The sequence below is a fragment of the Loxodonta africana genome, chromosome 8 (genome assembly GCF_030014295.1).
Source record: "Loxodonta africana isolate mLoxAfr1 chromosome 8, mLoxAfr1.hap2, whole genome shotgun sequence".
In the NCBI taxonomy this organism is placed as follows: domain Eukaryota; kingdom Metazoa; phylum Chordata; class Mammalia; order Proboscidea; family Elephantidae; genus Loxodonta; species Loxodonta africana.
The window spans coordinates 41,970,141-41,990,928 of NC_087349.1; the positions used below are offsets into that span (position 1 = coordinate 41,970,141).

At 32.1% G+C, this 20,788-nt stretch overlaps 2 protein-coding genes across 5 annotated transcripts in view; one reads left to right on the top strand and one right to left on the bottom strand.

The window, feature by feature from the left end:
• The window catches only part of COG5 (component of oligomeric golgi complex 5), a 330,055-nt gene that overhangs the window by 59,033 nt on the left and 250,234 nt on the right, over positions 1–20,788 (top strand). The window lies entirely within an intron of this gene.
• On the bottom strand, positions 13,050–14,377 carry GPR22 (G protein-coupled receptor 22). The gene has a single exon (XM_064289847.1). The coding sequence runs from the start codon at positions 14,360–14,362 to the stop codon at positions 13,061–13,063; it is 1,302 nt and encodes a 433-aa protein (XP_064145917.1). The 5' UTR covers positions 14,363–14,377; the 3' UTR covers positions 13,050–13,060.

Here is a 20,788-nt window from a genome sequence, read left to right on the forward strand (position 1 = left end):
ACGGGTTTGGTTTTGCTTTTGCCGTACTAATACCATTGGCTTACTAAAATACTGTTTTTTTAAACCTTTTTAATTTGTAAAATTATGCTAATAATATATGTTCACTGTGACAATTAGACATTCAAGTATATATGTTAATTGCTGAAAACTAGAAAATACAGGTTTCACTCACAGATTTATTATTAACATTTTGAGAAACTAACCCTCCCAATTGTATATTACTGTATCTATTATTCATATTATTTTATACTTAACAGTACATTATGAACATCCTTTCATGTTAAACACAAATCCTTATGATCATTTTAATGACTGTATAATATTCAGTTGAAAACGTCCCGATAATTTATTTAAATAGTTTGCTATTGTTTATTGTCTTGGTGGTTTACATTTTTTCACTAGTAAAGCCAGGGCTTTGATGATCATCCATTAACATACATCTTTGCACAATGGTGCAATTAGTTCCTTAGGATAAATTTTCTAAGTGGAATTTCTTGGTGAAAGGCCATGTTTAAGGTGTGGCTTAATATTTCAAAACAAAGTATATTTCCAGTAGCAGTGTCAAAGAGCATATGCACACCATTGCCAAATAGCATTTAAAAAATATTTGCCAATCACGTTTGTGAAAATTGCTATATTATTTTAATTTGTTCTAATTTGCATTCTCTTGCTCACTATGGTTGAATGGTTTTTTATTAGTCATTTGTTTTTTCTTTAGTGAGTTACCTGTTTGCATTCTTTGCCCATTTTCCTATTCCTGTTTTTTTTTTATTAGTGTTCTTTATATAATTAAGGTACATTTGCCTTTCTGTTTAGGTTGTGGAGCCCTGGTGGTGCAGTGGCTAAGAGCTTGGCTGCTAACCAACAGGTTGGCAGTTCGAATCCTGCAGTTACTCCTTAGAAACCCTATGGAGCAGTTCTACTCTGTTCTATAGGTTTGCTATGAGTCGTAATTGACTCAGTGGCAACGAACAGGTTGGTTGGTTGTTATATAGGTTGTAAATATGTTTTTTAGTTGTATTTTATTCTTCTTTGAGTCTTTATATATAACTTTAAAAGTTTTAAAAAGTCTTTGTTTGATTTAAAAAATTTTATATTACATTTATTAGTTCCTTACTTAATAATATATTCCTTTGGTTCCCTGCCACAATATTACAAAAACATTCACCTCCATGGTCTCCAAATATTTTTATGGTTTTATTTTTATCCATCTGAAGTTTATTTAGTATTACTTACACATATAGCCACTGTATCTCACAACTTCAGGAAATATCATCAACTGTCACATGGAATACAGGGTGAACTGTCCATCCTGATGTTGTGTGACTGACTTACTAACCCTGGTAATGGGTAAGCATTTAACTTTATTTTTCCAGTTTTTAGTTATTTTCCCAGTACCTTTTTTTCTTTTTAATGACTAATACATCACGTACCACAAATTGGAAATATCCATTATTTCGAAATACTTTCTTATATTTGCTTGAGTATTTGGACTTCCTATTGTATTTCAGTTGTCAATGTACCAACCAAACTGAATAACTCCCTAGTCTGGAGACTGTTTTCTGTATAATTGCTCATAATGTATCTCTTTTTGAAATGCTGTTCTTGTCCACATGCCATCGGCCAGTCTCGTCCCTCATTGAGACTTTATGTCAAATGCCATTTCCTTTCTGTAGCTTTTCCAGATATACATTACATATGCTCCTTTTCCTTTGAGTCCCGTTGCTCTTTGTTTGTACTTCTTATTATAGTTATGTTTTGCTTTATGATATTATGTTGGCACATCTGTCCTATCTCTACCACTTTTGTAAGCCATATAACTCCAAACCATTTATGAAATACATTTGGGGACATAAAGGCCAAATACTCTCATAATGGACCATTTAAAAGTACTTTTATAATTTTTTAATGCTTGTAAAATAACAACCTTGTTTAGATGGTAGCTAGGATTTTATGATTACTATTGTTTGACAATTTTTTTTTTTTTTATTATTGTTTGACAATTTAGTCCGGGTATTTTGTGATCCTGTTGCATATGTTATTGATTAAGTTTTTAGAAACATTTATATAGGCTGAGAAGTTAGTTGTGCTATAAAACCAGTAAGCATATTTGTTAACATAAATGGTACTGATAGAAGAATACTGCATTTAAAGTAAAAGTGTCTCATAGCTTATTTCCTGTATTTAACAACAGTGATAAAATATTTGTATGGTGTCTTTTATCATGTAAGTGAGAATACAATTTTTTCCTGTTAGCTTTTATTGTATCCATTCAAATTGTATCTTTGAATTATGGGTAGAAAGCAGATATTTTAATGAGGATCATAAATTTCTGGCACTACAGATTTTTCTTAAAATTCGTTGATGAAAATTCAGTTCTTTAGCTTATCATTTCAGAATTTGTTAACAGCCGCCTCTGTGCAAGGTTGGGGCGGCCTTCTCCAGACGTTAGCCTTTCCCTTAGCTCAGGTAGCTATTCAAGGTTATGGTTATGCCCTTAATCATTTCTCTGCCAGTTATTTTTTCCAGAATTTTGTTGAGAGAATACTTATGGAAGAGTTCTGAAGGCTAATCAATCCAGAATCTATCCTTGGATTAAGTCAGAATAGTAGAGGGTTTTATTCTTGGACACATTATATTACTCATTCCTATATAATTCTTTTTATTAAATTTCCCTTCAGTTTGACGTTATTATTGTGAATTGAGGAAATTGTAAGAACCAACCTATCTTAGTTATCTAGTGCTCCTATGACAGAAATACCACAAGTGGATGGCTTTAACAAACAGTTTATTCTCTCACAGTCCAGTAGGCTAGAAGTCTGAATTCAGGGCACCAGCTAGAGGGAAAGGCTTTCTCTCTCTGTTGGCTCTGGAGGAAGGTCCTTGTCATCAATCTTCTTTTGATCTAGGAGCTTCTCAGTACAGGGACCCCCAGATCCAAAGGACATGCTGTGCTCCTGGTGCTCCTTTCTTGGTTGTATGAGGTCCCTATGTCTCTCTGCTTGTTTCTCTCTTTTGTGTTTCAAAAGAGATTGGCTTAAGACACAGCCTAATCTTGTAGATTGAGTCCTGCCTCATTAACATAACTGCCTCTAATCCCACCTCATTAACATCATAGAGATAGGATTTATAACATAGGAAAATCACATCAGATGATAAAATGGTAGACATTCACAACAATATTGGGAATCATGGCCTAGCTAAGTTGGCACACATTTTTTTGGGAACACATTTCAATCCATAACACAACCTTATGAGACTTCTGTAATTGTGTAGCCATTTTTGTACATTGAGGGACATAAGAATCAATCATATGAGACTTGGCTTGTCCTTAGTGTTGTTTTTGAAGACCAGGACTTTGAACCAGTTCATTCCGGTTTGAACCCCTGCTGAGAATTTGTATTCCCACTCCAGATATACTGAATTAGAATCTACAGTTTACTAAGGTCCCCAGGTGATTCTTACGTATAATAAATTTTGAGAACCACTGCTCAACTAGTGGTTCCCCGAATTAGTCCCTAACCAGCAGCATTAGCATCGCCCAAAAGCCTGTTAGAAATGCAGATTCTCAGCATGGATTCAAACTGGAATGAACTCAGTTCAAAGCCCTGTGGAAAACATTGTTTCTATGTTATATACTTTCTGAGAAGACCTGTGAGAGACATTGGACTGAGTGCCAGGAATAGTTTGTACTTCTGCTGAACAGCTGAAGGATGCTATGGATGCTAAAAGTCATGCAACCAACCCCTCTTCCCTTTTTGAATTATCTAATAGAAAGCCTAGGGAACAATTTATGGTTCATTTCTTGCAAGAATGCGGGGCTTAATGATAAGGATTTTGCATTTTTATTTCACATCAGGGTTTCTTATTTTTTACAATTCTTTTCACCCTCCTTGCCCTAATTTTATTACTTATTTTCTCATTTAGTTTAATTGTATCTAATATTGTATGCTTTTTAAAGTTGTCTTATATTTCCTTAGAATAAGGCAGGGCATAAGTAAGTAAAATTATATGTAACATTTACCAGTTTTGTTTCCCTACTTTCCTTCTAACACTGAAGATAGCTTTCAGTTTTAAACTCTTTTGAGGGTCTTACTAAATTTGTAAATGTTTGCTCTAGGAAAAACACACACATTAATATGTCCATAAAAAATTGCATACAAGTTTAGAGGATCTATGAGACTCCAGAAAGCCCTGTATCAAAATCATTGCTATTTATCTGTAATATATTATTTGACAAGTCTTTTTGTAAGATGGCTGTATCCAACCATCTGAATGGTTATCTTTATATATTTAAGTTGTATTCAGTAGTAGCCCATTTTCAATTCTGAGTTGTCATAGGTTGGTTTTATGGTTCAATTGATGAAAATATAAAAAATTAAGAGAGTTACAACAGAAGATAATATCAAAGTAGTTGGAATGAATTTTTCATGAAAGGGTTGATAAGAAATGTTTCTAGGGTAGTGTTTCATCAGTAACATTTGAGGTATTCAGCAAGCATTAGTGTTGTTTAAACTGTTATAAAACAGAATAGGCAATTAAATTAAAGATATGAATATATCAAAGAGTAGTAGAATATTTCATAAATATTTTTGATGGCATAACAAAGGAAAAATGTTTGACTCAAACTATCTAACTTGAGTGACATCTGTTTAAAAGATATACAAAATGCAGTTTTTCAGTATTTTCACTGCAAATTTATTTTAGAAGTAATTCGTGTCCTCCATGCACAGTATTATATTTTAATATAAATTTTGTATTGAAATGAGCAAAAATGTTCTACTACCTAATTTCTGTTCAGGATGAGATAATTTAAGACAAACAGTAGCTGTGGAATTTTATGCAGATAGTCCCCAACTTATGACAAGGTTCTGTTTTGGGGACTCCGTTGTAAGTTGGTTCTGACATAAGTCGAATACCTAATTTTTTTTTTTAGTTTTCAATACTATTACCTTTTATTATCAGTATCTTTGTAAATCTGATCTTAAATATTTGTCTTTGGGAGTTGGAAATATTATGTATCAACTTACAGATATATTTTAATATACACATACATACATAAAAAAAATACACAAATCATAAAAATTTACCCTGACAAGATGAGGTAGATGACGTTGGCATTTTGTCAGTTGTGGTAATAACTCCACTTGTAGAAGGTTCTGGATCACCTGGATTATCCCAGGAATGGGGATGGCGTTTCTAGGCAGAAGATTAGTGAGTGTTGCGTGTATGGTCTTTTTCTTTTTTTCTTCATATATTTCCTGGTAACATCTCACTGTTCCTGAATCTGTCTATAAACTTTAGCAAAGCGATTGGTGTTTGGTTCCATGTTTCAAGCAACTGAAGCCCCCGATTTAGTTTAACAAACCTCCAGCTAATCCTTTCGCTGCAAAATTTTTTGAAACTTCCCTCCTCCTCTTCTTTTTTCTTTCTTTAGCATTTCTTTCCTCTTCAAAATCCATTAAGTCCTGTTCTGTCAGTTCCCCTTCTGCGTGATCTGTGAGCTGTTCAACATCAGTGATACCAAGTTCTAAATTCAGTGTTCTTGCCACATGGACAATTTTTCCACCAATCTCTCTCATCGTATTATACTGATCAAATGCTTGGAGCATGTTCATAAAACTCAGTAATTTTTTTCATATCCCCTGCATGCACTTTCCCATCTCTTCCTCCCAGGAAGATGCGGTATTCCAGATACACTGATGGTCTTCAGTGCAGTTCGTCATAACTCAAATACGTTGTAAGTTGGGGACTACCTGTAATTAAGAATTTGAGTGAAGTAAAAGTAAATAACACTTTATAGTGTCATGTTCCAAGTTTGGTGCCATTTTATCTTCTGAGTGGGTATGATTTTAAAAGAAAATTTTGTTTAGATAACTTCTTTTAATAAAGCTAAAACTTTAGTCTTGAGGAAACTATTGTCCTACTGAATTGTAATATGTAGAATCCAACAAAAATTTTATTAGTTAAAATGAAGTAAATTTTAAATATTTTTCTTCAAGAAGGCAGCATGGCCTGAATTGAGTTCAGAGCTGCTTCTGTATCTTTTTATTTGTTAGTTATCAGAATGTCATTTTGGCACACAGTCTGTCTTCCAGTATCAAAAACAGTGATTCTTAAAGTTTAGCACACCATCCTGGAGTATTTACTGATGTATAGATTTTTCAAGGCTTCATTCCCAGAGATTTCTGATTTAGTAAGACTGAGGTAGGGCCCCACAACTTGGCATTTTAAACAAGCACAATAGGGGATTTTGATATAGGTGGGCTTTGTTTTGAGAAACACTCTTCTAAACAACATACAATAGGGTCAGAAGTTTAAAAGTTGTTCATTTTCAATTCCACTAGTATTTACTGATTAGTACATATATGTTCCTTTTTTTTTGAAGCTTTATAAAAGATTATATTACAGATTGTTATTGTATAAATTTCAGACATTTTATAAAGTTAAGTAGCTATAGTTTACTAGCATTTTATGGATTATAAGAAGTGATAGGTGTAAAAAAATTTAACAGCAAAAGAAAAAGGCAGTAAAAGTTTTAAGGTTTCAGAAGAAAACTTTTTTAAGTGTGTAAATTTGATTTTTACGTTTCAGCTGTCCTAAGGTGTTAAGAGTGAAATATGTGTTTTTATATCTTTACTTCTTCTCTATCCCATCAATAAAGAATATATTTTTTGACACGGGATTGTGTTTAATATTACTGACTGATATATATATATATATATATATATATGAATATATAAATATGTGTGTGTGTATATATATATCTCACTTCTACAGTCTAGGTTTAATGTGGCCAGAACTCTCATTTTTTAGCAGTAACATTAAAAGATTTATATTAAATTAAAAAAAATTATTGTGCATCCACTATTTGTATAGTATGTCCACAACTGTCTGCGTATCATCCTCTCTGCTACTTTTTATTTTCATTCTGAAAAATTGATGGATGTGCTCTGACAGTCTGCCCTGCTTAATAACCTCTCAGAAACATACAACATATTGCGTTCGTGGAAGCAGGATGAAGAAAATGATCCCAATCCCAGACTGACTCAGCTCTCCTCCCTTATCTTACTTATTGCTTGATAGTGTTTGATAGTGGTAGGGAGTTGATGTTGATGGCAGTTACTGGAATGACAATACTTTTTACCACTTGCTGGTGGAAGTACAAAGCTATCGTGCTTGAAAGGCGTGGATGTAGCTTGTAGAGAGGTCTGTTAAAAAATGTGAATAGTAAGGTAGGACTATTTAGTATTATTTCTACGTGTTATTTTACTATGAGCAAGGAGAGAAATAATATTGTATTTCAGTATTATTATTGTTCAGCTTTTTCAACTGCCAAGATGAGTGTTCTTTAAAAGATGATAGCTTTCATATTAGTGATGGGCCCAATTTTCTTGTTTCTACATCTCAATACCATTCTGTTCCTAACATCTATGAATTGTTCTAATACTCCAATATTTAATTTAATTCTACTTATTATGCAATAGATGTTTTTATATCTTGAATCTGTTGAGTCAGTCAACTGGAGTTTCTTTTTTAAAAATTTCTTTTTATTGTTTCGAACGCATTTTAGAGAAAGGTCAAACTTCAAATAAAATAGCTATTAGTTTTTTTCTGTGAACTCTAACCCACAATTCTGTATTCTCTTTATATTTCTCTAAGAGCTCAGCATCTCTGAGTATCTTAGGTCTTTTTCCTGCCATTATCTCCAGGTTTTATTATCTCCTTATTTTCCTCTTTTATAATATAACCTGAGCTTTTTTCCTTAACACTTTTTTTTTTATTGTTAGTTATCCCATGTTTAGCTTTGAGTTCACTGTAGTTGCTGTGTCTCTACCTTTAGGGGGCTTACATTCAGAAGGAGTACATACAAGTGCCTATCTCTGAACTGTAAAGAAAATCATCTCCAAAAGTTTCCTTTAGTTTTTTAATTCTCATTTTATTTAGTAGAGGGGAAGAAAAACAATGTATTACGGTTTTTTCCTTGCCTCTTCCTTCTATTCAGAAAAATTACCTTCTGCTTCATTCGCATTTGCTAAGTTGCCTTTTTTAAGATGATCTTGAAATACAGCTTGAAGTTGTTTGATTATAATAGAAAAAAGGATTAATTATTTGATCTTTTATTAATACTATCTTTTGTAAATATTATATGTTTTAAAAACTTATTTATTTTTTAAATTTATTTTTATGTAGACATTAAAAAAGAATGAAAGATATACAGGCAGTCTCCAGGTTATAAACGTCCAACTTACGTGCAACCTGTAGGTATGAGCCAACCTCTGTAAGGCCTGTTATATTAAAAACTGGAGATACATATGGTGGTTCGTAACAACAAACAGACGCTCCTTTGCGATGTACATCAAAACGTTATTATTCTATTACTATGTTAAAGATGTTTTAGTGAATCTTTAATGTTTTTATGCATAGAAAGGTACACTATATATTAAGGCAAACATTTGAGTAACTGATGTTAGATACGAGCCATACCTAACTGTTCCAACTTACATGGAAAATCGATTTAGGAATGGAACGCTTTTCGTAAATCCGGGGACTGCCTGTATGTAAAAATAATGATTTGGATGGATGTTCCTAATGAATTGATTAGGAGTAAGAAAAAAAAAAACTGATATTTGTATTTTTTTTACTTTATATATCCTGGCATTTTCCCATTAAATGTTTATAATTCTTTGTAATTACAAAAAATTATTAGGGAAGAAAATATTTGTGTGTAATGGAAAAACTGAATAAACCAATGTGCTAAATATGAAGTAGATAATTTAAAGCAACAATTTGAAATGTTGGTTTTGAATATCGTTTCTGACAGCTAGAATATTCTTGAATAATGTTATTTTTTTGTACTTAAATTTTCTGCTTTGCCAAAAATTATTTTTTGTTTTTGCCCTTATTATCCATGTGGTTTACGCAAAGCATGATTAAATAACTCTTAGATCATTGGGGATAATCTGGTTTCTTATGGTCCTTCTTATAGTTATTATTTTTGATACTTTAGTCTCTTACACCAGTGTCCTTCTAGTCATTTGGCAAACCCTACCAATTCTGCCTTCATGTTTCCTGTTGCAGTGTAGTCTTTGCCAAGTTATTGCCATCACATTTTGCCATAACTTTCGATACCTATCAAGATTATGGCAGTAGCCTCCCATCTCCTGTGCCTTACTCAACCAATTCTTTCTACATTTTGCTCTTCTATTAATTTTTCTAAAGCTCATTTCTAATTACACTACTTTCTTGCTCAGATTTTTCAGTCTGGCATTTAAGGCCTTTCTTTTTACCTTATGGCACCAATTTAACTTTCGGGATCAATTTCTCACTTTCATATTACTTTCTTTCTAAAGAGAACAATTTGCTGTTCCCAGAATACACCAGAATAGCTTTCCTCAACAATGCTTTGTTTATGCTGTTCTTGAATCTAATAGAATCACTTTCTTGTTAAATCTCTTAATGACTTTACTCTTTTATTTTACCACATTCTACTTTCTTTTACAGACATTGCCATACTTTTAAAATACCTTTATTCTAGTTTTTAAGCCCTCGAGGCTAATGACACTCTTTTATGTAATTCAAAGTATCTTACATAATGTCTTCTACATTGTAAGAATTCAAATGTTAATTCAGTTACAAAGCTTACTTAATTGTATAATCATAAAATGTAGTAAAACTGAAAGTATATTGACTTTGAAAAGTAGCTTTGAAATTTCTTTGTGAAATAAAACTCTAGTAGTGGGCTGCTTTCTTATAATTTTAGGTTTTCACCTTTAAATCTAATCTTAGTTAAATGAAGAGTCTGATTTTTAATGTTCAGAAAAATGAGAATTTGTTATAATTTTATTCGGGGGATGAAAAAATAGACCACATACTTAAAAGTAGATTTACCAGTGGTAAGAAGTACAGAATTAGTTCGGATGGCATTTGATTAAAAAGCATAATTGTAAATAATTCAGTTTTTATAATAAGTTTGAACATCCATTGGATAGTAATTGATAGAATACTTAATCCCTTTAATTAGCAAACAAAATAAAAAGGCAAACAAAAATTTGCATACTTCGTTGAGACCATCTTTAAGTGGTTTTAAAAATAATAGTTCTTATTTCTGTTCTTCAATGGACTGACCCAATTAACTATATAGAAATTTATATCTATGTCTATGATCTGTAGCACATGGGTCGAAAAATATTGAGTTTTTGGAAGGATCTCATGTCAAGTAGTTTATTGTTGCCTCTATGGCTTTTATATTTTTAATTTTCATTTTAACAGGAAAAGTGAACAATTACACTTTTTTCTGGTTAAAATTCTTTGAATTGAACTGAAAAATTTACACATTGGCACAAAAACCACCATGAGGAAAATAAAAGTAACTCACCTTTTCATAGAACTAACATTTAGTAAAGAAAAGCTGTCTAAGCTTCTCATTCTCTGTTTTAAACAGGTCAGTAATTGCAAACATATTTGTGACTTGTTTTTAAAAATGGAGTTTTTAACACATAAATATTATTTTGGTTTACATATTATGTACTATTTAACACATTAAAAAGCTATTAAAAGTTTTCTGATAAGTATAAATTTTCTTTGTTGTGAATCAGTGAATGCATTTTTGTATGCCAGAAAGATTACCCATTGCCCATTGCCCATCGAGTCAGTTCCAACCCATAGTGACCCTATAGAACAGAGGAAAACTGCCCCATGAGGTTGCCAAAGCTGTAATCTTTACAGAAGCAGACTGCTATATATCTTTCTCCTGAGGAACCGTTGGTATGGTTTGAACCACTGACCTTTTGGTTAGCAGCCGAGTGCTTTAACCATTGTGCCATCAGGGCTCCTTGAAAGATTGTTACAGGTGGGTGAAAATACTTGTTAATTGCCAGCTCCAATGTCGAGTGTAGAAATATAATGGTTTAGAGAGCAACATTATAATAATTGCCCTTTATTTTCATTTTGTTAGATTTCTCATCATGGAGGGCATGAAAGCAGTTAGGTAAATATATTACCAATCTGTGTTTTTAAACTGAGTTTTTTGGCATGCTTACAGACTTGAAGATTAAAAATATTTAAAGCATAAGTAAAGACTTTTATTAATATTAACAATAAAAAGTCTAGTTTTTATTTAAAAAATTATTGAGATTATATAAAACAAAATGTGAAAAATTTTAATTTTATGCTTGGGGATCCAAGTTTAAAATTGTCTTTTTAAAATTTTTAATGAGGATATTAGGAGATACTCTGTGCCAAATATATTTATGCAATAAAAATTTTCTTAATACCGTTATTTATGAAGTGCTAATTTCTCTTCAGAGTTTCAAAAAATAAGGTTTGCTGGCTTACGCTACGTTTTGTCAAATGGAAGCCTTTCTTTAATTCTGTAGAACAGTAGAAAATAAGGCAGAAGAAAACTGGGCCTTTGCAAAGATTTGAGATTATTGTTAACATTATCAGAAATAAATCACTACTTAATTTGCTATGTAACCTCAGTGGATTCAAGCTATTGCCTCACGCTTACTTCCCAAGGATTTAGGGTATTCGGTAAATGAGATTGGATGAATCTCATTTATTTACGTTAAAGTCATATATTATTGTGTTGTTTGGCATAAAACTTTTATTCATCTAAAACTGAGTTGCTGTTTGATTTAGTGAGTACAGTATTAAAAAGCAGAATACAAAGTAGTCAAGTTAACCTAATTTTAAGGTAGCAAGTATTTGTCTATTTTGAGCAACTTATTGCTAATGTTCTGATATAGTGATATTAGGACTCAGTTGATAGGTTATTAGATTGTAACAGTTGAAAAACTTGTTTAATATAAGATTCCCAATCCTGAGAATCTACAGTTAGGATTAGTAATTTTATAGTTTTCCAACATGATTTGAGGATTGGAGAGAAAATGTTTAAAGTTAAATTAAGTGGCGTAGAATAGAAAAAGTGACAAGAGTTACTCATTTTCAGAATGGAAATTAATTTTCAGAGTGGAAATAAAATAGAACTACTATATTCTGCAGCACTTTGGATTATGATAGTGTAGGAACATTGTATAAATTGTATTACTGTAAAGTTGCTATTATCTAAAATTAGAAGCTGTTGGCTTTGTTAGGTTTTTCTTCAATGATAGAGTCTTTTTTGTTTGTTTTTTATTTTTCACATTCAGATATAGATAGTTATCTTCTGTTTTACAAAAAGGCTGAGGTGGATAAAGTTGGGAACTCTGTTCATTTTAATGCACCAATTTTTACCGGTATACTGTATTACCCGAGACCATTTGGCTTAGACTGAAGCAAAGTGAGAAAGGAAGATAGACTTGTTTAGTTTTCTTCCTTCTCTATTGTTGGTTTTTTTGGATATTATAGGCATAGTCCCCTTGATCTTAGAAAATCAAGCATTTTTTCATAGTAAACTTGATTTAAAAATTGCCCTATTTTTGGTGTACATTAACAAGTTTGTTTATTATCTGTTTCTTGAATTTTAGAATTCTGATAAATCCTAAAACTTTCTACATTAAAAAAATATATGTTTCATACATAATTTTTTTTGATGCATCAGATATTATAGCTAGTAGACTATATCAGAAAACAATGTAGTGGTACAGAAAATCCTGGATTGTGTTAATTGCTTTAAGCCTATAATTTTGGTTTTTATATTCAAATGCGATTTCCATTGTCATCATATAAATATACCTGTAGTTAGTGACTTAGAAACAATGCACTTTATAAAAAAAATCAAGGATACCTGTGTCAGTTACATTTTAAAGTTATACCCTATTTTAAGGCTATGTATTTATTCTTTAGAAAATATGACTTACATTAATATCTTCTGATGGACATAATATTGACAAAATATACACACGATGTTACTTCAACAAACTGCCATGCAACAAATACATTAAGTAATGAAGAAATTGAATATATATGACCAAATCTAATTGACATTTACATTGAAAATCTACAAGATAACCAATACTTAAAAATTTTTTTTCTTATATTTGGCAGTAATTTTATTTTTTACAATTTTAATTTAAAACTCATCTGAATGTGATTTTGGTGAAACTTTGAGTTTACTCTAGTCCGTGACAACCTGAGGTACTAAACATTTCTCTCTGATTTCACTATCTTCAAAGGTAAATTTTTTGTTCCTTTTAGGATCTATCCATGAATTATGTATTACAGCATTATTAGGCATGGGATCAGCTTCCACTATAGAAACAACTCGCTTTTTCATTTTACTTTTCAAGACTTTTTGAAATTTTTGTCTAGTGAATGCATATAATAGAGGGTGAAATATAGTTGTTCCATAAGCCATGACTAGAAAACACAATCTTAATTTTACCAAAAGGTCACTTGGGCCTAAACATAAAATGGTGGTATTTAAAACAGAAATTGGTGTCCAGCAGAGAAGAAATGTAGAAATAATCAATAAAGACATTCTGAAGACTCTTTTTTGCCTTTCTCTTCGTTCACGGTGTCGTTTCACAGCTCGCCGCAGGGCAATTATTACAGAAACTGAAGTTCTTACACCAAAGACTACATTTCTCCCACTACTGCTTTGTGACATGTCTGTAGTCTCATGTTGCGTGGTTAGGGAAATTGTCTTTTTCTTTCTTGCCTTCTTCTTCTGCCCTGCTGAAAATCTTGTGCCTATTCGAATATTAAGAGCCTGCAGTATTTTGGTGTACGTGATTAACATTACGATGACAGTGAAAAAGAATATAGGGATCTGTACTAGCAGATGGTAATACATTCCCAGTTCAGTGTAGTATTCATTTGTACTGACACACAAAAGTGTCTTGTTTTCCCATGTATTTCCACTTTGAAGACTGAAGAAATTGACCTCAATAAAGGGGATCAGGAATGAGAAAAATGAAAAAATCCATATGGATATCATTAACATTACAGCTCTGCCCATTGTCAGAATTCGGTTTGCAGGTTTTACAGAGATGTCATATCTGTCCAAAGTGATAGCAAAAACGTTGATTGCTGTTGAGACACTTGCAAAAGATACACAGGCCTCATGGAAACAGCAGATGAGAGCATTGTTACTCTCCAGTGAAAGCAGAAGGATAACTATAGTTAGAGGAATACATCCCACGCAAATTATTACATCAAGTACATGAAGATTCATTGTAATAATGTTACTGACAGAGTTGATTAAGTTGGATTTCATGCAGTAAAGTACCAATACGGTGAGGTTGCTGCCAAGTCCCAATACAATTTCTAACATAAGAAATCCGGTGAGAGACACTTGAAAGCTTAACGGATATGATAGTGGTTGGTACATATTGGTATTGATGTCATCAATGTCATCTCGCACTGTAATGTTAGATTCAGACTGCATGTTGACTTCCAGAATGGGAAAAAAACACATTCTTTTGGAGCGGTTGGTGTTTTTCCTAGAAAGTGAAATAGAATAAACTATTTGATATTTGGCAATTTAAATGACTTGTATAAAATGTGTAAAATCTTTTTTGTTGTGTACCTAATAAAAGCAGCAAGTTTAAGTTTTAAGTTTGTAACTATGAATGGAAAATTAAGAAACATCAAGATTGTATTGTTTTGATGTAAAAGGAAATTGGGTTTTATTTTTGAAGAAATATCTGGGGATTATTCCTATATAATGCAAAATCATGTAGCATAGTAAAAAGGGTTTCCTTATTTGGGTTCTTCAAGCTTATTATTTGAGGTAAAGTATATTTTTGTATAATAAAATTACCCAGTATGCAAAAGTAATTTTAACCCAAGTGTTTTAAAATTTCATTTTAAAATGTTGTGAGTAGGTGGGAAATAAAAGCTATTTTAATATGTTCTAGCATAATTAGTGTAGGTGTAATTATCCCTGTGAGATTTCAACTCAACAGGACAAGTGTTTATTTAAACTGATAGATGCTACAGAGCACCACTTTGTTTTAAACTGTTTTGTCCATGTTCTTTGTTGAAACTCATATTCGGAAGTCAGCAACATGCTTGGAGTATGTTTGGAGTTATTTCCCACAGAAATAGGCAAAGACGAGTGTTTCATATATGGCAGTGAAAATGGTTATTGAATTTTATACTCGACAAACTTAAAAAGTTAGAAGACAAGGGAAAGTATATTAAAGTAAAAAGAAGCCACAAAGCTTGGAAAAAGAGCAGTAATCACTGTTATGAATGATTTTATTTCTGTGACCATACCCTTTTATATTTTGTGGAAGGAGAAAATTGAAATTTAATATCATGTTGAGAAATAGCTTCTTTTTGAAGTGGTTTAACAGAATATATCAGTTGATTTTATTTCTTTAAACAGAGTTTTTGAAGTAAAAAATGAAATTGTAGGGAAAAGGAGTATCTGAAGTTCATTTTTTGAGAAAGCTTTTTAAGTTATACATTACTTGTGAAACCTTTGTATAAATTACCCAGTGTATAATTTTGAAGAAAATTAAAAAAAAAAAAAAACAAACTCTTTAGCTCATTGATGCAAATCTATATTTTAATATATAGGGGTTTAGCATAATTTGTAAAAATAATGTCTGATTCTCAGTTAAAATGTCAGTAATCAGTATGTTCAGCTTAAAATTTGAAATCATACAACCAACTATATTTCACATTTCAAGTACAGCATTTTGATTGCAAATTCATACTCAAATATAAATTATAAAAGCTAATTTTCAAATTTCATGTTAACCTTTTACTTGATTACAACCTTTGACAAATTTTAGGATAGAGTTTTCTTTATACATGTGATTTTGGGGATTAATATTTCAGACACACAAATGATAATGTTATTACTCTATATAAAACATTACTAGAGGCATATTTATTCACGTAAGTGATGCTCTTAGCTAAAACCAAAAGCCTATAAAAAAAATGGAAAATTTTAAGTGCCAGATTTTCTGAACTGTCAGATTAAACTCAGGTCTTTGTCATATCAGTTAGATTTACAATTAAATAAAACAGAAATGTCAAGTTAGATGATAATTAAGAAAAATGCATTTCCTCTAGAGAAAAGCTCTTTTCTTTTGTAAATGTTAAACGGTGTGGTGGGGTGCATGCATTTTCTGACCTACCTGTTTGCTGTTGCCTTATGGGCCTTTTGGCTCACTATGACAGTTTTTCACAAATTGATACGTGATGCCATTGCCAGATTTTTGATATGAGTTTTCACCTGACAATGGTGAAGTAGCAGATTTTATTTCATGTCTTGTAGGAATTCTTTCATTTTTCTCTCCAATACTTCAGCTGCATGAATTGTGAGATTTAGTTGGCTGATGCATTTCTAAAGACCAGTACATAATATTTAGGTTTGTTTTGCTTTAAAAAGTCACGACCAAGAGCAGCCTTCCTCAAATGATAGGAATTATGTTTCCCTTTGAAGGCATATATGATAGTGTCTCTTTGTATTCCAGGATATGTGAAAACCAAAAAGGAAACATAAGGTTTCTAGCTTCTAAAATGTATTTAGACATCCTCTCATAAATTACAACTGTAAATAGCAGTCCTCATTATTTTGAAATGATTTTTTGATCACATAACTTGCTTTTTATGATAAATCCAGTCCATGTTCTTTTGATTGAAAACCACCTGCTATTTAATTTGGTTTGCTTTCATTAGAAGAGGATACATAATTGGTCGTAAAACTCAGATGGAAAAAATCCGTTAGTCATATCAATTGATACAAATATCTGAATAGTGCAGAAAACACTTGCTAAAGCTTCATTTAGCTTGCTGATAAAGTATGTACATTCTCCTTTTGGAAATTCATGTTTCGTGTTTCTTCAAGAATCAGTAGCTTCCATAATTCTGGTTATGTTAAAGTATAAAATGCTCACCATTTTTTTTTTCAGGGTTTTACAGTTATATTGTTTTTCTTTTTGTGGCTGTTTTCTCTAGCATCTTCTTAGGATATCATTGATTTGTTATATTCCAGCTGTAATGTAGATCTCGTCCCTGGTTTTAACTCCTTAACGTCTTAAAGTCGTGTATTACAAGAATATCCTGCAGTTCGTGGCTCAGACAGCTAGGAAGATGCTCGGTCAGTTGCATTCTTCATAATGTCAGTTGTAAATGCTGAATTAGCTGCCGTGGGCCCGTGTGAAAAAGAAAAAAAAAAGTTAAGAAATAGGATACCTAATAATTTCCAATTAATTAAAAAAGTTACTTTATTTAAAACCATATGGTGTTTGTTATCAAAATAAACAAGCTGTATTATTAGAGCCAGAACCATAGGCATAAAATTACAGATTTCTTTAAAGAAAATACTCCTTTTTCCTAATTAAGAATTATGTATATAATCTTATCAAACAGAGTTAACATTACAAATATAACCATGAGAGAAAAGCTGTATTCTTTGAACTAATTTCTGCTCTCATTTTAGAAGCTAACCTGTATTTTCAGAGATTATAAGCAATTAGCATACACTAAATATACTGTCATTCCTTCTTTGTAATAAATTTAACAGCATTTCCTGCTGTAAGAATATTGTAGCTTGCTTAATTATTACCACATGGTTTGAATTTTAACTGATTAAAACAGATTCCATGATAAGATACTCTAAATTTCCGTTGATAAATTGTTCATGTGGTTGAAATGTAAAAGGCAATACAAAAATGTAACTATGGATTGAATAATTTTCAATGAACATGACCAATAATAAACTTATCTGGAAACTGAGTAATAAATCATAACTAAATAGTGAACCTGGTTCTCCTAAGAAATATAAGTATTTTTTTAACACTTGAGAAACATTAAGAATATTTAGTATGTCTGAAATGATTTAAAAGCTGATGTCTTCATAGTGAATTAACAAAGAATATTCTTCGTATTTAACAATGCATCCTAAAAAATGACATTGAAAGTATATCATGTCTTAAAAGAAATAGATCTAAAGAACACATGTTTAGCAGTAAGTAGAATTAAACAAAGTAACTCATACAATTTAGGCTGAAAATTTTCAAAGTAATTTTACCCCACTATGCTGATTCCAAAGCAGCTCTATACTATATAATAAGGAACACATCTTACCTCTGCTAAAGATCTGATAAATTCTTGATGTAGTTGAAGCATTTCCAGTTTTGATTGATTCATTTTGTTCACTTGTTAGTAGAGGACTGGGGGAAGAGGGTCATAAACATCTCTTCAAAAATGACCTTAATGAAAATAGGTATCTGTACTGTGCCATTGTTTGAGCAGTACTGCTAATGTATAGAACATGTAGTGCTGCTTAGAGGCTGCTGCTGTCTCTCACTCTTCCTATTGTGGAATCAATAAGCATCTGAAAATACATAATGAAAGTAATTTAACATACTGAAGGCTTCATGTCTCCAGAGACAACATTTAGATTCAGTCTTTCTAAAAAGGAACTGCACTGCTTTTCAGAGGAAAGCCTTTCTGGGCAGCTTTTGCAGAATGACAGCCTACCTTGTCGCTTCTCTCCACTGCAGAGAGATGCAGTGCATTCACTAATTTTGATTGGTCAGTTGTATGGGTCTTAAATCGTGCTTCATATGTATAGCAGGGATCCCCCCGCCCCCCCTACTGTTTTATATAAGGATGCTTTTGAAAAAAAAGGCTAGATTTATAAGTGGTTGTATGTTCTTAAACAGAGTATGTATAAATTAGTCTTTTAAAAATGTGTGTTCTATTCTGGTTTGTTGTTCACTTATGCTAAACATTTAAAAATGCAGGGAGGTGGGGGGCAGGAAAGAATTACATAGTAAAAAGTATATATTCTTTTTAAAGCCTTGATAATTGCACTTGAGGGTATCTTAGTCCTATGTATGATTTTGGTTGAGATTTTTTGTGCTACGAATAGAAAGCCACTGTATCTTTACTGTGAACCACATTGAATTTCAACTAGTCTTTCGTAGTTAAGTCATCTCTGTGTATTCCAAATTATTGTGAACATTTCAAGGGGGTAAATGCTGTTGTGACTTCATTATTCGTTCATTCAAGTATTCATATGTTCATTCATTCATTCAAAATATTAATTAGATTGATTTAAGGTGATTATACTATAAATTTTTATAAAAATTCCATTGCTGGTAGCATAGTCTCAGTGTATAAAAATATAATCATTTGCCTAACTTTTAGAGTTTACTATTCAGTCTTCATCTTTGGTAATCCTTTTATTTGGTAGGTATATACTGATCATTTGCCATAATATTTTATGTCAGCTGACTATCTCTATTTTTGACCCGGACACTCTTCTTACTGGACTGCTATTCCTTCAATATTATATCTAGTTGTATGCTAATATTCTTGATAAATGTATGAGGCATGCATGCAGATGAGTTACATGTCTTCATAAAGTAGGGTAAAGCTAAATCATTTTAATATAGATATCCTGTCAAAAGAATAAAAATTAATGTATAAGTAACGAACTTGAATTAATTTAAAACTGAAATTCTGTTAACAGATTATTTATAAGGAGCCCTGCTGGTGCAGAGTTTAAAGCATTTGGCTGCTAATCAAAAGGTTGGTGGTTTGAACCCACTACCCACTCCATGGGAGGATGATGTGACAGTCTGCTTCCATACAGATTGCAGCCTTGGAAACCCTACGCAGCAGCTCTACTCTGTCCTGTAGGGTCACTATGAGTTGAAATTGACTTTGATGGCAGTGGGTTTAGGTTTGGTTATCTATAAATAATTTTCTATTCTCCATAATGAGAAGAATTTCATTTTAGACTTGGGTATATAGAGTGTTTGGATTCTGTATCTTACTGACAAAATAGAAGACATGTTGCAGGTGGCTGAATTATTAGAATATTAATTATCACTTCCATTGCATTAAGAATATTAATAATCTTCATTTTTTTAAATGTTATATACTAAGTTTAATTTGAAATTGGAATTATAATATTGAAAAGAAGTATGCACTTTTATCATCTTCTGCGTCACAGTGATGGCTGGGTAGTATATGATTTTTGAATTGCATTTATAGAAGTTGACAGTAATATGGTAGACAGTTTTGTTGTGAATTTCAAAAATTTTCTGCATAACTTTGGGTGGCAAGGCTTTGGTAAAGCTAAAAATGAAAATGTTGTGCTATTAGTCATGCATTTTGAAAGTTGAGAAAAAGGACCTTGTTAGAATGCCAGACATGTCGACCCATAGCTGATACACACACACGCACGCACTCACATGCACACACATAATGTTATTTTAAGCATAAAACTAACGCCAGAGAAAAGATATACCCACTGTTCACTTATTGAAATGATTAGGTTTCAAAGACCAAGTCATTATTGCAAAAATCCACATTATGTGAAAATGTAGGATGACCATATCAGATCACAAAATGGAGGATGACTACATTGTTACATAACTTTCAAATTACATCATCACACGACTTCTAAATACATCATTATATAACTGCCAAATTACATCATGCCATACCTGCCAAACCACTGAGAATCATGACCCAACGAAGTTGACACACAACCTTAACCATCACGGCCAGCGTTACTCTCACCTCACACTTAGTGTTTGTTACTGCCAGATGTACATCGCTAACGCACAAAATAGTTGGACGGTAGATTTTTACTATTGTTGTAATGGGAAATGTTGGGTAACAAGATAGTTGTTAAGTGAGGAGTAGGTATATTAGCATGAGTTGGTGGTTGGATTTGGAAACTTGTAGTGGGGAGAAGGAAGTTATTAACATAGTAGAATATATATATATTTATATATATGAGGGATGGGAGAGAAGGGGAGAGTGGGGTACTGGACAGGTGGGTAGAGAGAGACAGAGCACACAGTGGTTAAGTGGTTTTCTGCTAACCGAAAGGTTGGTGGTTCAAACCCACGGGTAGATCTGC

What these genes read in the sequence shown, in the direction of transcription:
- GPR22 (XM_064289847.1), bottom strand. Translation starts at nt 14,362, where the DNA reads ATGTGTTTTTTTCCCATTCTGGAAGTCAACATGCAGTCTGAATCTAAC.